The sequence below is a fragment of the Harpia harpyja genome, chromosome 23, assembly GCF_026419915.1.
Source record: "Harpia harpyja isolate bHarHar1 chromosome 23, bHarHar1 primary haplotype, whole genome shotgun sequence".
Lineage (NCBI taxonomy): Eukaryota > Metazoa > Chordata > Aves > Accipitriformes > Accipitridae > Harpia > Harpia harpyja.
In genome coordinates, this window is record NC_068962.1 from 1,386,258 (window position 1) to 1,409,202 (window position 22,945).

Below are 22,945 nucleotides of genomic sequence, written 5' to 3' on the forward strand. Positions count from 1 at the left end.
CGGGCGGGACGGGCCTTTGCCGCTGCCGCCCCTCAGGGGCCGGGGGCACCGGGGGGGGGACACACACCGTCCCCTCGGCGGAGGGCCGGGGCCGGGCGGGGAGAGCCTGGCCGTCGGGGAGGAAGGCAGCTCAGCCAGAGCCGTCGGCGCCTGCTCCCGCTCTGAGGTGGTCCCCGGTGAGGGGGAAATCAGCCGTAAGCCGTTAGAAGCATCTTATTCTCATGAGAAAATCGGTAAGCAGCCCCCCCCCCCGCCTCCCGAAGCTTCTACAGGCAGCCGAAGTGCATCGCGTCTGTCAGCTGCATGTGGGGAGCTCGGCGTGTGCGGGGCTACCCCCGCCCCGAGAGCCCATGCCCCTGTGGCGGAGGGCAGGGCGGGCAAAATAAAGTCCTCCGTCTCCTCCACATGATGATCCTGCCCGTGCTTTGGTCCCTGAACCGTCTGCAGTGCTTGGCCTCTGGAAACCGAGCGCCTCATCAGCTGCTGGACTGACAAGCAGGTTTTCGGAAACCCTGCGTTATGTTTGCAAGTGTGGTGAATGGCAATAGGGGCAGTAAATAAAGGTTGAGAGTGTTCTTACCGGCTGCGAAATGCACTACCGGCATTTATTCCTATCTCAGGAAGGAAATTCGGGGTTTAATTGAATGCGATGTTAATGAAAGGGGACTAGACTGAAATCCCAGGAAATAAATGTTCCATGTTAAGCACAGGGAAGGGGACAAGCACTGTTGTCTCAGTGCTGCCTTGCCAGTGCGCTCCAAATTTAACCCAGGGTAGTTGGTTGCTTTTCATGGCCCACATGCACTTCGGCTGCAAAGTGCTACTTCTTTAACTTTCGCAAAGTGTTACGCCTCAATTCCCCTGTATCAAGTTCCTCACCTCCCTGTCCCAGTCATTATCGCTTTGGGATAATTGTGGCATATATCTGGGCTGCCACCAGAAGGGCCGTCCTAGCTCTTGGTTTCCATTGTCTCTCCTGCTCGTAGATCAGGAGGCTTGCTTGATGAGTGGGATCAGAGGGCTAATTAATGCAGCTGAAAACCAAACATTTTTTTCTTATATCAGCTTTCTGCTCTAGCTTTTCACACAGCAGTAGGAATACTAGTACTGCACAAGAGAGGCACTGGGGAAGCAAAAGAGGACAAGTGGAAGCGTGTCGCCTTTGAGCAGCAGACGGGAATAATGATGGAGTACACGACCATGCAGATCTGGCCTAATTCTTACTCGGGCCATGAAGTAAACCAAAACAGAGGCAGCTCTTCTCTCTGAAAGTAAAAAAAAAAAAGCAAGCTGTCCTACTGTGGACTTTCGATTTTATTTTAGTATTTTAATTATTATTTTTTTTTAGGTTGAAGGCGCCTCTAACTCATTTGTGACAGAAGACAGTCAGCAGTGTGCTGTTCTTACAGGTTAAGACCCTTTCAGTTATTCCCCTACGTTTTCCCTGTAAGACCACAAGGTGGAAGAAAGGGGACAGGGGAAGATATTAGTGCTCACATAACTGTCAAGGTCTAAACAAAATTGGAGGTAGGTCTAGTCATACTTTATGGTTCTTGACCTAGGTGAGTAGTTATCTCAGTCCCATCGTGGAGCATGGCCTTGGTCACCAGTTACTGATTTGGTGTTATAGTAGCCAGGTATCCATTAGAGTTAGGTATCCACTACAGTTTAAAAATGGGTTTAGCATTTTTATTTTTAATTCATTTACTTTTCACATATGATGTCATCTACACTTGAAACCAGATCCTTCAGGTGAAGCTCTTCTGCTTAGTATGTTCTTTTGTTTGTTGTGAGGAGAATTAGATCTAGCAACCAGGTCTAAAGCTGTTGAGAATTTTTTTCTGGTAAAATAAGTCTCACGGGTGCTGGTATCTGATTCAGACCCAAAGCAAATACAAAAAATTTCCCATTAAACCAAACTCCTATCTTTTGGCCAGCTGTAAGCAGATAGTAGGAAGGATGGGGAATAATTTGAAAGGAGATCTTTTCATATCTATGGCAAAAGACAAGTAGTTAACTCTGGGCAGTGTTGTGGTCAGTGCACAGTACCAGCAGTGCCAATCATCCAATTACTAGATTTTTTTTCAAAGCCTTTTCTCTGCCTGTCATGTTTTCATTCAAGTGGCTTCTCACAGAATTCCTTGCTGACAAGCAACCCCCCACCTCCTCCAAATGTCTCCATTGCTTTACAAAATTCTTGACAGCATCAGATTTTTACCTTTCCTGTCGTGCTAGCCAGTACTATCTCGTTGTTGCATACATGCTGTGTGATAAGTTTTGTAGGAATACGCTTTGTTAGTTATTTGTGTAATATCGCACAGTACAGATTTTGACTCGGGTATCGAGATTGTAGGCCTCACCGTAACACACTAGTAATAAAAGCAGTAATAATAAAGGATGCCAACATTTTCTATAGGAACTATAGTTAAGCAATTAACTATAACAATAGTTAAGTAAGCTATTCCCTGCTGCAGTTGAATGCTTGATGTGCTTTGTGGTTTAATGAATTAACGGTTCAGTCAACACTACTTTTAAATTCAGTGTGACTTATAGGATGAAGCATTAAATTTACATTTCAGTGGGATGTAATTTTACTGTGCCATGCTTAGTTATGTTATTTTTACGTAGATAATCTCTGCAGCCTGTTTCCACTTGGAAGAGCAAGAGAGACTGATGTGAGGGTTCTTTCACTTTCCTATAGATTCCATTTGTGCTCATCTTCTTCCAAGGACGAAACAGATTCTGTTATCATCTGACTCGGAGGCAGTGGTACCCTATCCTCAGGAGCCTCAGAATCTGGATGACTCGTCACCTGCCAGTCAGTTTTCCCTGGTGTACTGGCCACACCAATGTAAAGTCATCAGGGACAGAATTGAGCACATTGGTAAGTTATTGTGTTACCCTTAAAATCGTGTGTATGGGCAAAGAGGAAGCACACCTTTTATATAAATAAAGCCAAGAATTTGTAGTTAGTAGAAGTGAAATCTTAAGAGACAAATCATTATTAGTCCAGATTGAATTGCTACATTAAAAAAAAAAAACCAATAATGCAGTTACAATTATTATACATATGCTTCTCACACCCTTCTCCTGGCTTCCCTTCCACTGCTCCTCTAGGTCCTAAGGTCAGCGGTTTCATTGTAGAGGTTTCGTTCTGGAGGAGGGGAGGGGCTGTTTGTTGCGACTTGTCAGCCTCTGGAGTCCTTTGCTGGGAGAAATACGATGTTTGTATTGATGATGTCTTCTTCCTCACTCTAGGATCCAAATAACTCTGGGGTCATTTTCACATGTTTGCTAGCTCAGTCTTACACCTTTCTCTTTCTTCATCAGTCTGCAGCTCCATGTTGCATCTGAATTTACTATATATGGTGTTCTTTACATATGTTAGATATTATTTCATTGTTCTCTTTGTTACCCCTAAAATGAGTTTTGTCCAGCTCTAGGTCTGCATTTCTACACAGAACAACTCCTTGTTACTGCTCTCTGTATAAGCCTATGGTTGTACCACACAAAGATAAACAAAAATAAAACAAATTAGCCATACATATCTGGTCAATTTGAGAAGCTGCTGTCACAGCTAAATTAAGTGAAACAAAGCTGCAGGCAGATAAAGAAAAGTTCAGACAGAGCAAACCTGACAAGCCTTAGTCCTGAAGTCTTAACATCAGTACAAATCTCATCTGTTACTAGCCGTGTCAGTACTGTATTTCAGGGCTATACAGTTAAATAGGAATGTCAGCTAATAACTGCTTTTATGCAGTCTATACAAAAGTCATACTGCAAACCTATTTCGAGATAGCGAAGACTCGAGCAGTCCCTGTGCTTTATAGATACAACCAATTGCAATTTGGAAGTAATCAGTAGAAATTGGAAATGCACAGAGGTGGGATTGAGACATCTATGCCCTTATTCTGTTACCTTTGAAAATAGATCCCAGTATCTTGAATGGAGTGGGATAGGACTGCTGTGAGTATTACAGTAAGGAAAGGCCTACTGTCAGAATGAATCAGTGTTCAACAGATCTTTGACATGCCAGGCAGATGTCACGCGAGTTACATGGAGACACTGCATTATAGCCATGCAGCCTCTGTGTGGTCAGCAATCAATGATTTCACTCTGTAGTTGGAGCATCTGTTTTCCTAATGGTACCAATGCTGTCTAATGTTCACCATTGTCATCCGAGCTGATGGTAAGCAAGCTGTACAGGGAATAGAGGTAAGTTTGCACAGCAAAAGTTAGTCCATGCACAGATTCATATGTCTTTTTATTTAGAGTTATAGTGAAGATTTGTTCACCGATCCAAAAAATGAGGTTCAAAAGGGGGCTTCCCTATTCATTTATGTGCAACTGGTATAAATAGGATGAACCACTTTTCAATATGTCCTTCATATTATACAGACTCTAATACAGTCTTTGTGCTTGTACTCCTTCTATGTGTCTCTTCTTTTTCAGATTGGATACCCACTACCCCTGAGCCATTGTACACTACAACAGGTTTGGAGATGACACCACCATACCAAACTCCTGACAAAGGCACTGTGATTTATCTAGGAGAAGAAGGTGGGAACACCCTGAGAAATCTTGCTGTCAGCTGTAGGTAGATGAAGCACGTGCTTTGATCTCCTTTATGAACCTAATTCAAAGCCTGATGAAATCAATGTGATTTTCTATTGTTATTTTGAAGCACTTGGGAATAAATTATTTTCCTATAGATAGGGAAGGAAATTAGTTACATAGTTACACAGCTGTCTCATCATCGATAAGTTCTGCTTGTACTTTTAATTATCTCAAAAGTCCAGCTCAGCTGAAGCCATTGTTCTGAGTGAATAACAGTATGAACCAGCCTAAAATGAGTTTGTTCTGAAAATATGAGTGGAGAAAGGTAACTTAACAGCCAAAAGAGGAAGTGAAAAAGATGAGAGCTGTGTAACTGCAAGATCAATACTAAAGTCTGTGTTGGGAGAATATTTTGTTATCCTGGTTGCTGTAGTGGTTTTGCCAAGACTTATAAACAAAATCTGGTCAAAGTGTGTATTTTGGTATCATGGTTCTCAGGCTTTGTTAATGAAACTTTCCAACCGAGGAGGTGAAAACTGCTGCCTTTAAGTATGGCCAGTTCTCCCTCCTGCTCCTGAGGAATGACATTGTGCAGGCAGTTACAGGCAGACAGTTAGCAGTTCCTGGGCTAACAGACATCAAGCTGCAGCAGAATACGAGTGCTTGCTATCACTGTGGAGACTCTGTATCTAAACATATGGATAGTAATAATATTTGTTGACTACAGGTTGAGTTTTTAAGTGACTGTAATTGTACGTTCACTGCCTTGAGTGTGCCGCTTTGCCCCCTAGCCTTGGGTTTGGCTGTTAGCAGGACCCATGGAGAACTTCAGAGCCCTGGAGCCTTTACTCCCCCTTCCCTGCTTGCACCAGGGAGAGTAGACTGCTTGGGCGAACTGGGCTGATGGGTGCTGCGGCCAGCGGGGGGACAGGAGCAGGTAGGAGGAGGAGGTGAACTTTGGAGCCCCATGGAATTCATCTTCTTTCTGTTCCTGGGACACAAACCTCCAGCTTGCCAGCTTTGCCATCCAAGTTATATAGCAATAAATATAATTTTTAAAACCCTAAAATCCTCCTCACAGAGAAGCTCTATAGCGTAGGACAGGCATCTGCATTATGCAGATTTATGACCTGAGTGCCTCAGACTGGCATGTAATGAGCTATCGCATCCTGTGGGAGACAGCAGCAGCACTCTCCTGATTCCCACTCAGTTTGAATTTGAATTCAGCAGGAGCTGGGAGTTACTGCCTGTCTGGGAACTACCTGCTGCTGAATTCCTACAGGCCCTCATAAAATCTGATTTGAGAAGGAAAAATACAATCCAATGGTGACTCCCATGCAGAAAAATTAAAATATCATGGTAGAGATCTCAGATTTTATGCATGCATTTCATTCTATAGCATTTGACTGATACAGATGTTTCCAGAAACAGTTTTACTGGATTAACTACTGAATCCTTTTTCTTCCTTAATGTTAAGGAAGAGCATGAAGAGGAAGGGAAGGGTAGAGAAACTGTGAATGAAATTTCAGCTAAATAGAAAGTAATTATTTGAGTGGGTATCCCAGCCAGCAAAGCTAACAGTCTTTCTCTATAATGAAAACCCCTGTGGGTCTGTAGTAACTTCAGTCACGAAGAACAGTACACTGAATATGGCATCTTTTGTGTATGGCAACAGTGATTTAAGGAATGAAAAAATTACTTCTAGGAATCTTGGCTTTACACAACTTCCCTGAGTAGTACTGTCAGAGCGTTAATAACACTACAGGGGAGAATAAGACAGACAGACTGCTGCAGGATAAATCTCTAGCGCAGCCCCAGTCACGCGAGGGCAGACACAACTCTGATCTGAATGGGGGCTGCTGTGCAGCTTTAACTCTGCTGTATAGTACAGGGTCAGTCCCCCTGATCTGACAGCACGGTAAGGCGGCTGTTTCTCCTCAGGGGGATCCAGCAATAGGGAGATAGAGAGAAGCAAGAATACAGGAGTTGAGAATACAACAGCTTGGTGATCAGTGTCCAGCCACCAGTACAAATCCTTCCTTTTGCCAGTTAGAAGGTTATGTAGCAGGGAATTTCACTTCAGGCAGATAAGACAGCCAGTTCGATATTGGCGGTGTGAAACCCACAGTCTCACAGTATGTAGTTCCAGCCCGGAATACCTACAGTTTTCACCTGTCCTTGTTTTCCCTGAGCTGGTCTTAACCCAAGCAGAGTGCAGCTCGTGCTGCTGGGGTCGGCCAGAGTCGCCAGCATGGCTACACTGACTCTGCAGCAGGACCTCTGGGCTCCCAGCTTTCAGCAGAAGAGGCGCATCCTCTCTATTTTGTGGGTACAGTTTGGAGATGATAGGAAGTTTTGATTACCCCGGTTTTCCACACCTTGGTGGCAAAAGCCTTCTGGTATCTAACGAACTGCCCCACCAGAAAAGTAAATTCTTGCTGATGGCAAATCTAGAAGTTCTGTTTTTTAATGAACTATGGTAATGAAGATTGGAGTAAAAAGTTCAGTTATGCCTCTGTGAGCATCTCATCTGAGGAACAGTGAATGGTGATTGCTGCTGGGTCTGGGTGTCACCTTTTTTACTTCCAGACTAGAATAATTGAAAACAGAGATTTAAAAACAAACTGATGGCAACGGTTGTCAGCTACATATGATTTCTGAGCAGAGAGGTTGCCCATTTGACTGGTGAAAAGACCTGGGGGAGCTGAGTCCTAGAGTCTTTCCACCTAACTCAGTTGCTTTGCCTAAGTGCAGAGTATGAATTACCCTTTGCTTGTGCAGAGAGACACAGGTGCCTCCAAGACAGAATCAGATCTTAGGCTGGCTGAAATCCATAAGGTTAAGTGGGAATGGGCAACAAAACCTTTGTATAATTTCTTCTACACTTACCTGAGATATGCTTTGAAATTCAGCTCCATGCAATTGTCTGTTTCTAGAAGGAATTTTCGGAAGGATGCAGGTATTCCCTAAAATGACTCAGACAGAAATGAAAGACATCTGTTCTGCTCCTTCCCCTAGCTAACAAGAACTCCTGCTTTATGTATTCCCAAGAGAGAGGTGTCTGCCCCCTGAAGCAGATCCTCCATCAGAAAGAGGACAACACACTGATCTTCGAAGCACGGTTTGAGAGTGGGAATTTGCAGAAGGTGGTCAAAGTGTAAGTTTCTAATCTTTTTTTCTTTTATTAAGATGGAGTTATTATCAGAGTTGTTATTATCAGCAGCCTGCTGTCAGTTTCTGAGCAGGATGTGTTATTCTGGGTTCGTAACTTGTTTTACATTAGTTGAACAAGCTTCAAAAGTAGTTTCAGGTAGCCTTCACTTGAAATGGTCTGATAGCCATTCCATAGCACTGGATGATTGCTGCAGGTGATAATCACCCACACAAACTCAACACCCTTTCTTAAGCACCTCCTTTTAAAGCATAGCGTGGAGAACATTTTTAGAAGTCCTAGTTATCATTAAAAGTCCTAATGAAGACAGCAGTTGCATTATTGACACACTTGGTGCGATTAGGCATCTTTTCCTGGCAGCTGCGTAGACTTTGATTTATGACAGTGTAAATTGGATTTGCACCTCATTCACTGCAGGGTGCTTTTTCATTGCAATCTGCATTATTTGACACTGCATCATACTACAGTGCTAGCCAGCATCACAACTGTTTGTCTTCTTTTTGGTACCAGCAATGAATTTGAGTACCAGCTGACCCTGCGCACCGACCTCTACACAAGCAGACACACACAGTGGTACTACTTCCAAGTAAGCAATACACAGGCAGGGATGCCATATCGCTTCACTATCGTCAACTTTACCAAGCGTAACAGCCTATATAAACATGGCTTGCGCCCACTGTTGTACTCAGAAGCTGATGCTAAGAAACGCAAGGTTGGCTGGCGAAGGACTGGAGATGAAATCAAGTATTACAAAAACAATGCGGGCCAAGATGGACGTCAATATTTCTCACTCACTTGGACATTCCAGTTCCCTCATGACCGAGACACCTGCTACTTCGCCCACTGCTATCCTTACACCTACTCCAACCTGCAGGAGTACCTGGTGGCCATCTCTAAAGATCCAGTGAAGTCCAAAATCTGCAAGATTCACATCTTGTGCCATTCACTGGCAGGAAACTCAGTGTATGTTTTAACTATCACCAAGCCCCCCAAAAGTGGCAAGGGCACCAAGAGAAAGGCTGTGATACTAACCGCAAGGGTGCATCCAGGAGAAACTAACAGTTCCTGGATAATGAAGGGCTTTCTGGATTACATTCTTGGCAATTCAGGCAAAGCTCAACTCCTGCGGGACAATTTTGTCTTCAAAGTGGTACCCATGCTGAATCCAGATGGTGTGATTGTGGGAAATCACCGCTGCTCTTTAACAGGTCAGGACTTGAACCGCAAATACAGATCTAATGTGAAGAAATTTTATCCTTCCATTTGGTATACCCGAAACATGATCAAAAGGTAACCTCATTTTCTTTCCCTTTAGAATAGATGATTTGCCTTTCCACTGTCTCTTTGTTTGTGTGACTTCTCTATGTCCCTTATTGTTTTGTTATTGTTTACATTTTTGCCCTGTACCCAAGCCTTTTTGACTGTTTTGTTTACGTTCAGTTGCATTTCAGAGTGGGTTATTTTATCCTTCAGTATTGTGCAGGTTTTCCTTTAATATACTTTCTCCATTCCTGGTAAAAAGTTGTATCTCCAAAGTAAAAGAGTTTTCGTCAAAACATTTTCAGCATATTTCTTCCCACTATCCTTTGCCAAAATCTACTTATCAAATTCCTTGTTTCTTTCATTTTCTTCTTTTCTGGCATACAACCATGTCCCAGAATGAAGTTAGGTTCAGAACAGATCCCAGATGTCCATTTGACAGCAAAGATTGCCAAGTTTGCTGTATGTTTTGCTACAAAGATGTTTGATTTCTTATGCAGACTTCCAGTCACAGAGACATTGATCCTCTGGATATAAAACTAAACCTTTGGATATTAAACTAAACCGTCAGCTAGTAAACTAAATCCATCTGGTTTAACTTCTGTAACAAATTAATACAAACAAGACTTTTGTGCAGAAAGCCAGTGTCAGAATCAGTACAAGTTTTTCATCTGGTAATCAGTAATGTTTTTCATCTAGTTACAGCCTGTTTTAAATAAGATCTGCGTTCTTTCAAATGAATGTTGTGGCATGTAGATCCCTAGCTTACAGGGGATGAGCACTGTGCCTCTCCTTTTCCATGAGAATTCCTCTCTGTGTCTTACAATATGGAGAGAGCCTGCATTTGTGAGTGCCCTGTAATTAATATTAATTATGTCTGCTGAAGTGCTACTGACCTTCAGCCTCATATTAAGCTACTGTCAGCTGAGACAGATGTGTTTATTACTGCTTCCTTCTTAGTTCCACCATGGATTTCCAACTCCTGCCCAGAGTAAAGCCCCAAGTGACAAGCTGTGGTGCCATCACATCTTCCCTCTAGAGCTCTGCCTCAACATGAATTGGGCTTTGGGGGTGTGGGTTGCTAAACCCCAATGTGTCTGTCTGCAAATTTTCTTTAAAAAGTTAGTTAAGCAATAATACATTGCAGAATCTTGGCATATCATAAAAATTGATGTCTCCAGTTTGATAAAGGAAAGAATATTCACTGCCATTTATGCTTCAGTCTCATAATTGTACAACATGTATTATTCAACACATGTACAATAGTGAAAGAGCAGCAGATAAGAATAGCGGATTTCAGCTGTACAACATGCTCGTGTACACGTCTACAGAGCTGGATGTATGTAACTGACCCTCAGAGTTAGAACAAACACGTGGACAAAGGCTGATGATGCATACACTTATATCTTATCTCTGTGCAGTGACAAGTGTTTTATTCTGGAGGGAAATGAGCAGTTTGGCTCTAATCTAGCATGCCAAAGGTTTAACTTAGAGCTCAGAATATGAAACTTGTATTGATTTCTTGCTCTTTAGGTTACACATGAGCTTCAGTGTAACGTATTAGCTTAGACTAGTTTCTGAGGTGGAAAAAAAAAGGCACTTTTAATGAAGTATTCTATGTCATCCCATATTACAGAGTGATGGGGGACCATGGTGTTTTTCTGTATTGTGACATCCATGGTCACAATAGGAAACAAAATGTCTTCATGTATGGTTGTGAGAGAAAGCAGCAAGCAAAAGCACCATACATGCATCCACGTGTGTTCCCACTCCTGCTGAGCAAGAGCTGCCCAGATAAGGTAAGAAAATGTCTGGCTAGAAACTTACTCACCTAATAATTCAAGCACCGTCTGGGATCCCTCATTTTTTGTTGAGGTATCACATTTACTAAAAGACTGCACTTCACCCAGTAAAATAATCTTCAATTGGCTAAAACTAGAAATGGTAGAAATTAATTATTAATTAGGAAAAAAAAAAAGTTTAGTAGGAAATGACAGCTTTCAAAATAGGTCATTTTCAAGCAAAATCTGACTGCAGTAAGCTTCTTTTGAACCAGAAAGGTTGCAAAGGCTCTGGAATAAAACAACACACAAACTAACCTACTAGGTGTCATTTCATACTTGCAGCTAATGCTGTTTTCCTCAGATATCAATAATGAGGTGGTTGTGAGCTCCAGATCGGTTGCATCAAACTGTTGGTCTGTTAATTCACGAGAGAAGAGCTATTCCAACTTTTTAGTAAATATGCATGTTGGTATGTAACAGGATTTGTGGTATCTCAGCTGGTCAGCTGTCGATATAGGATCGTTTAGAAACAGTAAGTACAGCCACATAAAAAATTACTTGCAGATGTCTCAGAAATCCGTAAAGTAAAATAAACTTTTAATCAAAGAGCTGTTATTTCACCTACATCTCCGTTATACCAGTAATAACAGTATGCTCTGAGCTATGTTGTGCAATATTCAAGTAGAGTGAAAACTCACAATTGTTTACCTGGTAGATAAGATTTAAAGACCTTGGAGGGTTAAAATGTAATTATTGCATCCTCCTGTTTACTTCAAAGGCTAATGCTGTACCTGTCTTTTAAGTTCTCATTCCCAGACTGCCGTTTTGGAGTACAAAAGAGCAAAGAAGGCACGGGTCGAGTGGTAATGTGGAAGATGGGCATCAACTACAGCTACACTTTGGAAGCCTCTATCTGCGGCTCTAAGTTGGGTGAGACAATTCCCTGTAGCTATTTAGTAGGAATCATCAAACAAGACCTTTACTTTTGGTTTTTCATGGAAAATGGTAGCTGGAGCTACCATTCCCTTGGTGTTCACTCTTATTGGGTAGAAATGAATGATGCTTTAAGATAAGAGTTGGAAAATACACTAAAACTAGGGCATTCACCTAGCAACCTTTCAGGCCACCGCTAGCATTATTGCATAAGTATCATGAAACAACAACATTAGTGGATGGCAAATTCAAAGCAGTAACTAAAGCCAGTTATATTTGTAGGAAATTTTGTAATAGGAAATCAGTTAACTATGCAATATAGTTAACCCCCTTCGAGTGGTTAGATTTGTTCACATAAGCAGGATAATAGTCTGTAATATCTGTATAAAACTCTGGCAGTCATAGACTTGTCTAGCATCCGTGAGTGAAAGATATGTGAGTTTGCAGTCAGCCACCATCCTGAAATACCACAGATACCTAGCAGCCAGGAGGATGACTGACATTTTCATTTCTGTCTTGCTCCTATTGATGCTGCAGGCTGCAGACAAAGCACCCATTTTGATACGAAAGACTTGGAGTCAATAGGACACCATTTCTGTGATGCTCTCTTGAACTACTGTGTTCATAACAAGGAGGTAAGGAAAGCCCCCCTAGGCCTTTTCTCCTGCCTCAGTTCATCCTCCTGTGACAAAAAATAATACTCTGTGGGGTTATATCAATAATAAATTTGATAATGGCTTTCTTTAAGCAGTGAACTAAATTTGTGGTGTTTCTTATTATTATCTGTGCCTGAAGGAACACAAGAAAGTAGTGAAACAGCAAGCCAGGGTGAACTCCAAGGTCCTGAATTCTGATGTGTTAGACTGGGATTCCAGGTAACTTAGAACTATTCAAATATGCCACAATTTATTATATGTTCTCTGCACCTCATAAGGAGTGCCAGAGTAAATGTTAGAAATATTACTAAAATTGGACTTTTAATTGTCACACTCCTTAATTTAACACTCCTTAAAAGATTGCATACAAATCTTAAATCCAAACCTTAATAGCCAGTTCACTGGAAGTAGAGCTCTGTATCTACCCCAGGTGGCCTTCCTGAGGAGAGATGAAACCGTGTTGGTACACAGCTTGGTCTATTGCATCACTTAAATCAATACGCTTTTTTTCAGCTCTACATTTTGCAGAGCAGTCTAGCCACAATATAAGGTATATTGTTTGGGGTTTGTGTAAACCTAATTTCATTAACCATGGAAGATGCTAATCTGATTCCATTTAGCCAAAGGGGTTAAGTTCAGGGTAATTGATAGCAGTGCAAGAATCTGTACCCGACCAAAGGATATACCTATGAAACATGATCAGCTCCTCCTGTGCCAGTGCGGACTGGGAGTGACTGCAAGATCAGTTGTGAGAGGTGGGCATTTGTGTTTTATGAACAGCTGTGGCCCTGTGGTCATTTATTAAGGAATAAAACTTATGTACATTTCTTTTTTGGGGAAACATTAATAGGTTGGATCTATCTTATCAAACTTTAGGTGCCCAGAGTATAGAAATCAAGAGCTGAGCTTCACAACTGGTGCTGAACTGCAAGGAAATAAAAAGAGACACAAGATCTTAATGCATCATCAGAGAACTAGGAGAAGACTCATTGGGAACAAAGAGGATGATGTTCTGTGAGAGGATTTAGGAGGGGAGGGGGAAGGTGTGTGAAGCAGAACTAAAAGAAACCTAGGTAGGAGATGCCATCTGGATAGATCACATCTCTTTCAGTAACCAAGCTTTTTGTAAGATGATAATGCCCACTTTTTGCAGGTTAGCTGTAGGTCTGTAAAATTAAAATGTGCATCTGGAAGGCAGGCATGTGGAAAATACATTTACATCTCTACAACTAGGGCTGCTACAGAAAACACCTGCTAATGGTTGAAATGAGTGGTGCAAAATACTGTTTGCAATCACCAAATTTGGAAATTAAACAAAACAATGCTCATCTTCCACAGCAGGCAAACTTCTGACAGCCCAGACTCCTGTGATCTTGTTGAACACCAGCTAAAACTAGGTACTAAGGTATGCTATGACTTTTTCTTGTGTGTTTACATCTCTGTCCTGGATGTGACTGGGAAAGAATCACTAGAGTTTAACAGGCTCTATTTTGAAGAACCTTAGGATTAAGTCAGTCAGAATAATTAACAAATCAATGGTCTATAGAGATACAGTCCAAATGAACAGTGCAGAGCAGTATTAATTTTCCCTATAGCTTAACCCAGGTGGTGTGTTTGTTCCAAAAGAAGGTGCCTTTCTACCTGTCAGGTTCTACAGTACAGCTGAGCAAGCAGACACAGGGTCAGGATGAGGAGGGCACCAGCGTTAAGCACAAGAAGTATCGTGACACCAGTACACTGGTGTCAGCCATACTTTGCAGATACCCAGTTCAGAGTGTTCAGGAGTTGTGTTCTCCTCTCTTGTGTGCAGGCAAGTCATCACACTGGTGCTAAGTGCTGTCAGCATAAGACTACCCCATTGCCTGCTTCTAAGCTCACAGGCAAATGTAGCCCCAGATTTAACAAAATACTTTCACTGGAGGGCAATGAGAACATTTTATTTTCCTGAAACCTGTATTTACTTGTTTTGCTGAAAAGAATAGGTTGAAACATGGTTTTTGTCCTTGTTTACTTGGTGGTTATTTCTTTGGTGCCTGTGATTACCATAATATTACTCAAGATGTTTCCTGTAGATAAGCAAAACAAACTTTGTTGAGTGTATTACTTTCAGAAAGCTTGTGGATGAATTTTAGCCAACAATAATAGTTCCTGTAAATTCTTGCTTCCTGTTTGTGACATAAATACAGTAAATAAACGACAGTAAAAGGGGAAGCTGGTACCGGGACTGTGTACTAAGAGTGTGTAAAACTGAAGTGACCCCTGTAACACTTTGCAAAACATGCAGATAGGCATTTCAGATGACTGGGCTGGTTGACAAATTGCATGATTTGGAGTTTTAGATCTAGTTTCAGAGATGATAGTTTGACACATGATATAGTCAGATAAGCTCTGGTGAGTGCACTTGTGGTGAGGGAAGCTGCCACAGATCCCTTTATGTGCTCTGCCCCTCCCTGGAGGTGCTTGTCCCTGGAGGAGTTATATGGAGAACCCATTTTTGTGCAAAGTCCAACAGTTCCACTTAGTCCCACTGCCATCCAGAGTTTAAGCAAAGCTGCTGGGTTTTGTATTTCAGGAAGGTGAAGTCCAGACAGACTTTCCAGTTGCCCAACCCACCTGGGGGGTAGTAATTTCTGATGGAAGGACTGTGAGGGTGGTGTCGACTTTTAATGTTTATCCACAGCTTGAAATTTCTTCCCCTATTCTGTTCAGTGCTAAAGAACCAAGCAGGAGTTTCCACCACTGATGCCATGGTATTTCCAGGACTATATTAGTTACAGAAGGTCAACTGTAATGGGTTGGATGAAAAGTCTCTTTTGCATGGTACAAGGACTGGTAGCAGAGGGTTAGTGAAAGTACACAGGGGAGGCATGAGTATTGAGATGTTTTTTCCTTAATGTACCCTCTGTCTTGTTTGTTCTTGTAACGCTTCCTTTGGGATTGAGTTTATTCATATGTGAATGATAAATCCACACGGGCACATTTCCTGATGCTGGATTTAAAAAAAAAAATTATTCATGAAAACTTTAGAATGAAAATGGTAAATGGACTCAGTTAGCAGCATTTTCTGGTTAACACCAAGCATCCTGGGCCTTTTAGTACTTCTCCGCCCTTCATGCTTTCTTGGCCCACCTCCTCTCATCTGGCCGGCAGTATGCCTGTGCATGGGGGTGTGACATGGGGCTGGCAGCTCTCAGGACTGGCAACTTGAGAAAAAATTGCCTAAAACTCTGAGCCTTTCCACTTCATTTGCTAAAAATAGCCTTGTTTGGGTCGAAACACTCAACATGCCAGGCAGTGGGATTGATTCTTTTTTTTTTCTGATGTCCGTAAGCACCATTTCCTTGTGGTCTGTAAATGGTACATACAAGCAAGGCAGGCGGGTTTGCCTGACATGTGTGACTAAGCTGTAGATTGAGCAGGCTGCCACATAACTCATTCATAACTGCGTATTGCAAACATCAGTATACATTGCAAAACTGTTAGTTAAGTGGAGCTTCACTAGGTCCTGTTCTGTAATTTCTGTGCTGAAACACAGGCAAAGACACCTTTCATGCAATTGTAGGAATTGCATTCATGCATCTCTCATGCAGTGAATTAAAGCGCTTTTGCTGGATGCATGCTAGGAGCAAAACACGTCAGAGTGATACCGTTACTATGTAAAGAAAGCAACAACAGTTTATCAAATGAGTTTGAAAGAACAGTACATCACAATTCCTTCAAGAAGTTTCTTTCTTTTGTTCTTTTCATGATTATGTGCATTTTTCCATGTGGATCTACTTCAGTGACTAATTAAAGTTATTAGATCAAAAGACCTACCAAAATTTCCGTTGTTGTTCTTGATGGGAGTTCTTAAAGGCATTTGAAAAAGGTGAATAGCAAGGAATATCACATGTACAGTAGAGTTTTTGACAGAAATTCATGCTGGAGCTGTATGTACATAGCCCTCAGCGGCACTTTGTTGATGTTCAGTCTAGAAACATATATAGCCCTCAGATGTAAAATAGGAGCACTGTTATTATTGCCTAGAGAAAGCAAACTGTTGTTTGGAAAGAAGAAGTCACATTAATATTTTGATGGGTAATATTCTTGTTATGTACATAAACATTGTAATGCTGGCTGCTTTATTAATGCTTTCATTGGTTTAATAGGTTGACCAGCGCTTCCCAAGCTTTTTGCATTTTATGCCAATCTTTCTTTTCGGAAGCCCCAACGTCAGAAAAACAGAGCAGTGGCAATTAATACTACTGAGAAAGCATGGCTGTCCAGGTTCCCAGACTAAAAATAAACAAGCCATATTGAGTAGGAAGTGAGGTCCCTAGTCAATGTGATATGTTTGTGTCCAGGTTCATAAGTATTTGCTGAACAGAACAGCATAAGGAATTCAGTCTTGAGCAGCTGGCTTACATGTGTTCCTTCTGGCATTGTGATTATCATGTTTATTTGCAACTGTTGGGTTTTTTTGTTTGTAACTATAATATTCCCTCATGAATCAAAATGGTTACATACTATATTCTGTGCAGAAAAAAACCAAAACATCAGGAGAGCATTTTCACAGCATTGCTGAGGACAGAAATCATGAAAGCAAAAATGTGAGTATTTTTCATCCTGGTAGAAACATCTTGTGCTCTTTTTCTGACCAGTCTCTGACACATGACAACTTAACTCAACCACTGTAACTTTAGACAAACAATTTTGTCACCAAAAGCTGCTGACCAAGAATGCCCATTGCTCTTTGTTGTCTATTTCATCTGTGAATGAAGAAGTATCAACACCAACAAGTCTGGGGCAGGAAAAAATGGTAAAATTATGTCTTATGAATATATTATTTGATACATTTAGATCTTTCTGTCAAGTAATATGCCTTGGAGCTGGAGATTATACCAGTTCTTGTTCAGTCTCCAAAACTGCTAACATCTCACCCCCTCAGCTGGACCTGTTTCACTTCCCGTTTCATTGAACAGGATTTTTGCCAAGTCCATTAAAACATTTTCTGTTGTGTTTTCCAGTCCAGTAGAGTGGTGTGAAAAGAAGAGAAGGACATTCTAGGGAAACAGGCAATACATTTTTTAATTAACTTTGGGATCAGCCCAGCCCTGAAATACTTGTGCTGGCAATATTCCTAAAGCTGCACTGTGCCCCTCCCTACCATTCAGAGTGTGTGACTTGGTACTCGGCATTAGTCGGCCTAGCAACTACCATGGTATTAAGTTTACTAAAGGGTCGTTGTCAGAATAGTTGGTATAAGATCTAATTTTTTTAAAAACATCCCTTCTCCATCTATTATTGCTGTTTGGCATCCTACATGACTGTTTATGAGCCTTGCTGTAGTTGACAAACGCTTAAAAATCATAGATGAAAATAGTGTAGTCTAATGTTACGTTCCTACTTTCATGAAAAGGAATTTAACTTAAATATTTTTTACAATGCTGAACACCCAACAGCTTGCAATGTGAACACAAGTTGCTGAGTTTTCTGAGCTTTTGAAAATCAGGCCAAATACCGAATGCCTAGCTTGCCTTCTGCTTGGGGGGGGGGGGGGGGGAGAACAAAAAGAAAAAGCCCAGCCTTTACATGTTAGCTCTTTTCCCACTAGTTATTGAACCCTTACCAAGCTTCCCCTGTCCTAACCTAGTATACTCCTAACCTAGTATACACTCCTTGAACATGCCATAAAGTGGCTGACTAATAATACCTTTCTGTCAGTCAGTCTTTTGGAACTTAATAATACTAATAATTCGTTCATGTTTCTATTCTGTTTCACAGACTCCAGGCATTGAAACTCAGCATAAGATATTTCAGGTACTTGAACCAGTGAAAAAAGGTAAACATTATATGTTTGTTTAATTCTTAAAATCCCAATAAGCCATTTTTTTTCTAGAATCACAAGCCTCAGTAGGGAGTATCTTCCAAAAAGATAAGTACAGAGTTTCTTGGCTGGGATTTCACTCAGTCTCAGCATTTGGAAGAGCTCGTTTTTCTTTAGTTTAAACTGTCCTCATCACATTATTACACTTCGCTTTACTGATTGGGAACAGTCTCACTGGAGAAAAACAACCCGAGGCCAATTCCAGAGAGGTGAAAAAATATTTGCTCCTGTTTGCAGTAGGATACATGCATTTCTAATAATGTGCTCATTTGGTCCAGAGAAACTAGAGGAGAAAACATTCATTGAAGTCAAACAAGGCAGGCCAAATCCTATGGAAAATTAGGATCAACCAGAACTTTTTGGTTTCAATACAGACAAAATGAAAGAAGCAAATATGGAGGCTAAGGAAACAGAACTGGAGGACTTGTGTCATTGCAAGCACTAGGAAATCTAGGAAAGATTTAGGTGTCAAAGTGAACAAGTAGCTCAACATGAGTTATCTTCATACTGTGCCATGAGGACAAATACAGTTCTTCCATATGTGAAAATAGGAGGGAAAAGCTATTTTGACTTCTTTGTAGAACTTCTCTGAGACTAATACTGACTGACTTTGACTGCTTCTAGTGTCATCGTTATTTTAAAGAATTTTTTAAAAAAGAAGAATGCAAAAGAGAACCCCTGAAAGTATTTAAGAACCGAAGACAACCTCCTGTCATGACACTTAGAGAGTTCAGCCACTTTATGATGAAATGAGACTTTATGGGATGAAAATTGTCTCCTAAAATACAAGGACATTCTGCAGTAGAGCAGCTCAGAGTAGCGGGGATAGCCTCAGTCGAAGAAAAAGAAAGCACGAGAAGCTGTGACTGCAGTTGATAAGACAGAAATTTGCATTAGAAGTAAGAGATGCATGTTTTGGCAGGGAGTCAGAACACCCAGTAGTGCAAATCCCAGATGTAGTACGTTTTCTGTCTCGCTTCATCGAACACACAATCTGCAACAGGGTTCATAGAAAACTGAATAAAATTGCTGGCCTATTTTTCATGGTAGGTGAAACAAATGATGAGAGAATCTGTGGTTCTTTTTGGCCTTAAAAATCTGATTTTCATAAACTTTTAATTTTTGACATTGAAACAGAATAGGCTTCTTACAGGAGCATAGAGTTTATTGAATTCAGGAGTTTAAGGATAGGGTTTGGTAGAGTTTTTGGTAGGGTTTTAATTGAAAACATTGATGTGGACAGAGTACTGAAAAAACAATGGAATTTGTTATGCCTAGTGTCAGACTTTGTGGCTTCACAGATACGCTAAAAGCCGTGAAATAGCCTGCTATCAAGCGTACAAAACCAACAAGTTAATCTATGAGGAAAATAGCGAAGTAGAAATGTCCTGAATACAAAGCTGCCTGCCCTCACCTCACAGTGTCATAAGTCAGCATTCATTGATTTTAGCCATTGTTATTATGTTTACTTATTCCAGCAAACACCTGTGAGCAGTGTTAATTACAGCATCATGTTACTTTTTAAAAATTCTTACAGTTCATTCTCTTGCCAAAATTTTGCAAAGCTGATATTACATTTCACTTCTGACCTCTCCTACACAGATAAACAAGCCTTATGAAATATTCTGAGAATTACAAAAAGAAAATAAAAGGATTCTTCTCATTGAAATAAGAGCTTTAAAGTCTTTTCCAGATGTCACGTCAGCAAATCATACAGAACACTACTTCAGCTGTTGTTTTCATGAGCAGGGATCTAGAATTCCTCAGTGAGGACCAGATGAGAAATATTAAAATAGTTATACCTATTATCTGTGGTTTTATATAAATCTGTGGGTTTTATGAATTCATAGGGAGCTATCACAGATCAGTTAAACAGAGGAATGTGAGAACATACTACTTATTCTCTGCCTACATTAAGGATACTGGAATTAATTCTCAGGACAATCCTTATTCATGTGATTTTCACACTTTGGGTGATGAAAATCTAACTGTCATGCTGTAGTGGCATGTTTTAGTAATGACTTTGTGCTTGGTTCTGAATTCCTGTCTTGTTTTTCTCAGACATGTATCCAGAGCTATTCTGCCTTATGACTACTTTGGTTTTGTCTTGGAGAACTTAACTAGAAAAAAAAACAAACAACAAAGCAGCATGGTAACTGAAAAACTAACAGATGAATATTTTGTTTGTGAAAGGGTTTGTAGGAAGAATGTGCCTGTGATAGGAGAGGACTGGATTCATTGATTGAGGAGATCCTGTGTTCTTAATGTATTTTTTAAACCTATGTAAATATAACTGGAAGGTTTCCCTGGGTTTTGCCCTCCCTACTTTATTTTGGCCAGGTGGGTTAAATATTATTAATGAAATTCAGTATCAACTGTATAAAGCACCTCTTCACTTAGAATAAAGGGAGCTTCAAAATGTTGTAAATGTTGTGTCTAAGGGACACGCCTGCGCATACACTGTCAGACCTGGTTCATCTCGCCCATGGACCTTACGCAGTAGTTTGCTGCCTCACCGGGGCCATGCCTGTCACACCAGCCAACGTGCTGGAGTTCCATGTCTTGAGAAGGAAGATGCCTGAGCCACCTGCAGTATGGAGGGAGAGGTGAAGTTAAAAGTGACTTTCCCTCTGCCAGCCTCTAAGTCTGGGCACAAATCATTACAGCTGTAATTGGCTTCTGTGGGACAGGCAGCCCAGTTAAGTACAGTTTAAGTACCGGTACAGTTGAGTACATTTAAGTGTTATGACTGATAAGGGCTTGCCTGCCAAAGAGGAGATTAATAAAGAATGCATTTTTAAATGTTTTTGCAATCTTGGCTGACTTTGAAGAACTTTCTTCCCCAGCTGCAGCTGTTCATTCCTAGCTATTGTGTACCATACCCAAGGGTAAAAATTTAACAGATCACATTCTTCTAAGCTTTCCTGGAATTGATGTTGCTTGGAGGAAGGGAAACAAACAAACAAACAAGCCCCAAGCAAAAGCAACAAAAAAACCCCAAACACCATATCCTGGCTCTTAATACTTTGTTACTGGTTTTTTTTAGATCCGGACTGGAGTACTGTCCCACAGCCTGTAAAACACTTTATAACCCCTTTTTCTCCCTCCTACTGCTCTTCCGGAGATGTCTTATCAGCAGGGTGTGTAGTGAAGGCAGGTGCTATATATGTACCTGAGAGGAAACAATTTCTAGCCCAAAGGTTGCTGTCACTCAGGTACTTTTATCACACCTGCACTGGACCCCTGTTCAGCTGCTGCCCGAATGCAGTGGCACCACCACGCTGGAGGCTTCCACACTACGTAACTTCTAGCTTCCCTGGGTGCTGGCACTGCTCTTCCCCCGGGGCACCTTGTTCTTACGCAGCCAGCAGTCCATGAACACCTACCGCCTGTGGAGATCAGTCGGGTGGCACCAGCTCTTCTTCTCTCCCACTCCCACCCATGTTGCTTGACCAGTGGGGCTCGACATAGTACTCGTGCTCTGGAGATGTCTGTTAGGACCCTAGTCCAGTGTCATTTGGATGTTAAACACTTGCTTTCCTTGGAGCAGACGCGAGGAGCGAGAACATGTTCTTCAACAGAGCTGCATGCTTACCAAAACAAAATAATCATGTTGCCTTTGGCACCTTCACTTCCTGATTTACAGTTCTATGCATAGTGGAACAGTTTCAGAGTATCTTCCTAGATACCTAGAGTATCTTTTTCCCAAAACAGCCTTTATTAGGCAATAGATGAAGAAGGGGAGGTGGGCATGTGCGTTGGAATCTGCTCAATATGAAGAAAATCTTAACCCCACAGCTAGTCATCTGAGTAAATGGCTTGATGTCCAGCAATGTCTGCTTAGTGTAACTCTACTTACTGTTACAGTAAGTAGCGTTACTGTAAGTAACTGTATCAGCCTCAGCCAGTTATTGAGTCTGAACTGGCCAAGACAAAATTTGGATGTTTCATTGTGTTGATGGTTTTTTTTAAGACATCTGATACGTGCTTTCAGTGTTTTTCTTTTTTCTACTTTTTACAGTAAAATTGCCAATTGCAGCCTCTGCCAAACAAGTAGGAGAGGATTTCAGGTAGGATACTATTATATTTTACAAGTTTCTAGTATTTTTCACAAAGCGGGAGTGAGAGAATGATCCCAGCCTGATTCCTCTACAAATCCACTCTCCTCCTTTTTATGCTCCTCTGACACTGTGCTTCATTGTTTTTCATTCATAAACTAGACAGCTGTCCTTGGCCACTTCACGCTGTGGTTGAGACTGCAGTGGAAGGTGATATTAGAGAAGCAGAGAATCCTCTTTCCTCCATCTCATCTGGAGCACCAGCCCCTCTCCTTCAGCACATAGCTGAAGCTCCTTTCCCCAGCTTTGCTGGACTCACTGGCTCACAGGCACTGATCTGGTGCTTTTCTGGAGGAAGGGGTGATTGCTGCTGCCTTGGGAGAGAGAGAGAAAATAGGGCCATGCAGCTACTAAGAAACAGGGCAGAGGTGAGAAAATAAAGGCCAAGCCAGGCTAGGTGGCACGAACAGTCCAAAACAGACATTTACTTATTTAGAATGGTTGGATATCTTAAAATCACAATATTGTCATGGTGCTAGTGCATAGCTTATTGGTAGTGCACTCCCTTCACTTCTGGGTTCTCATGCTTTGGTGATGAACAATGACGGTTGTACCCTCTTAGGGGTGTGCAAGGCCCCGTGGCAGTAACACTGACAATC

The 22,945-nt window shown here is 41.4% G+C and overlaps 1 protein-coding gene across 6 annotated transcripts in view; it reads left to right on the plus strand.

Annotated features, from left to right (window-relative positions):
* LOC128135422 (cytosolic carboxypeptidase 3-like) overlaps positions 1-22,945 on the plus strand; it is a 26,084-nt gene continuing 3,139 nt past the window's right edge. Inside the window, exons 1-14 of one of the 6 annotated variants that reach the window (XM_052774341.1) lie at positions 7-233; positions 1,349-1,409; positions 2,702-2,884; positions 4,453-4,560; positions 7,576-7,714; positions 8,240-9,019; positions 10,626-10,788; positions 11,577-11,703; positions 12,244-12,341; positions 12,502-12,581; positions 13,701-13,767; positions 16,883-16,951; positions 18,126-18,183; positions 22,250-22,298. In XM_052774341.1, the coding sequence (XP_052630301.1) occupies positions 222-233; positions 1,349-1,409; positions 2,702-2,884; positions 4,453-4,560; positions 7,576-7,714; positions 8,240-9,019; positions 10,626-10,788; positions 11,577-11,703; positions 12,244-12,341; positions 12,502-12,581; positions 13,701-13,767; positions 16,883-16,951; positions 18,126-18,183; positions 22,250-22,298 (1,994 nt within the window). In that variant the 5' untranslated portion in view covers positions 7-221. Of the gene's footprint in view, positions 234-1,348; positions 1,528-2,701; positions 2,885-4,452; positions 4,561-7,575; positions 7,715-8,239; positions 9,020-10,625; positions 10,789-11,576; positions 11,704-12,243; positions 12,342-12,501; positions 12,582-13,238; positions 13,768-16,882; positions 16,952-18,125; positions 18,184-22,249; positions 22,299-22,945 lie in introns of those variants that run through there. The other 5 variants (XM_052774344.1, XM_052774342.1, XM_052774346.1 and 2 more) reach the window with 5 other exon arrangements.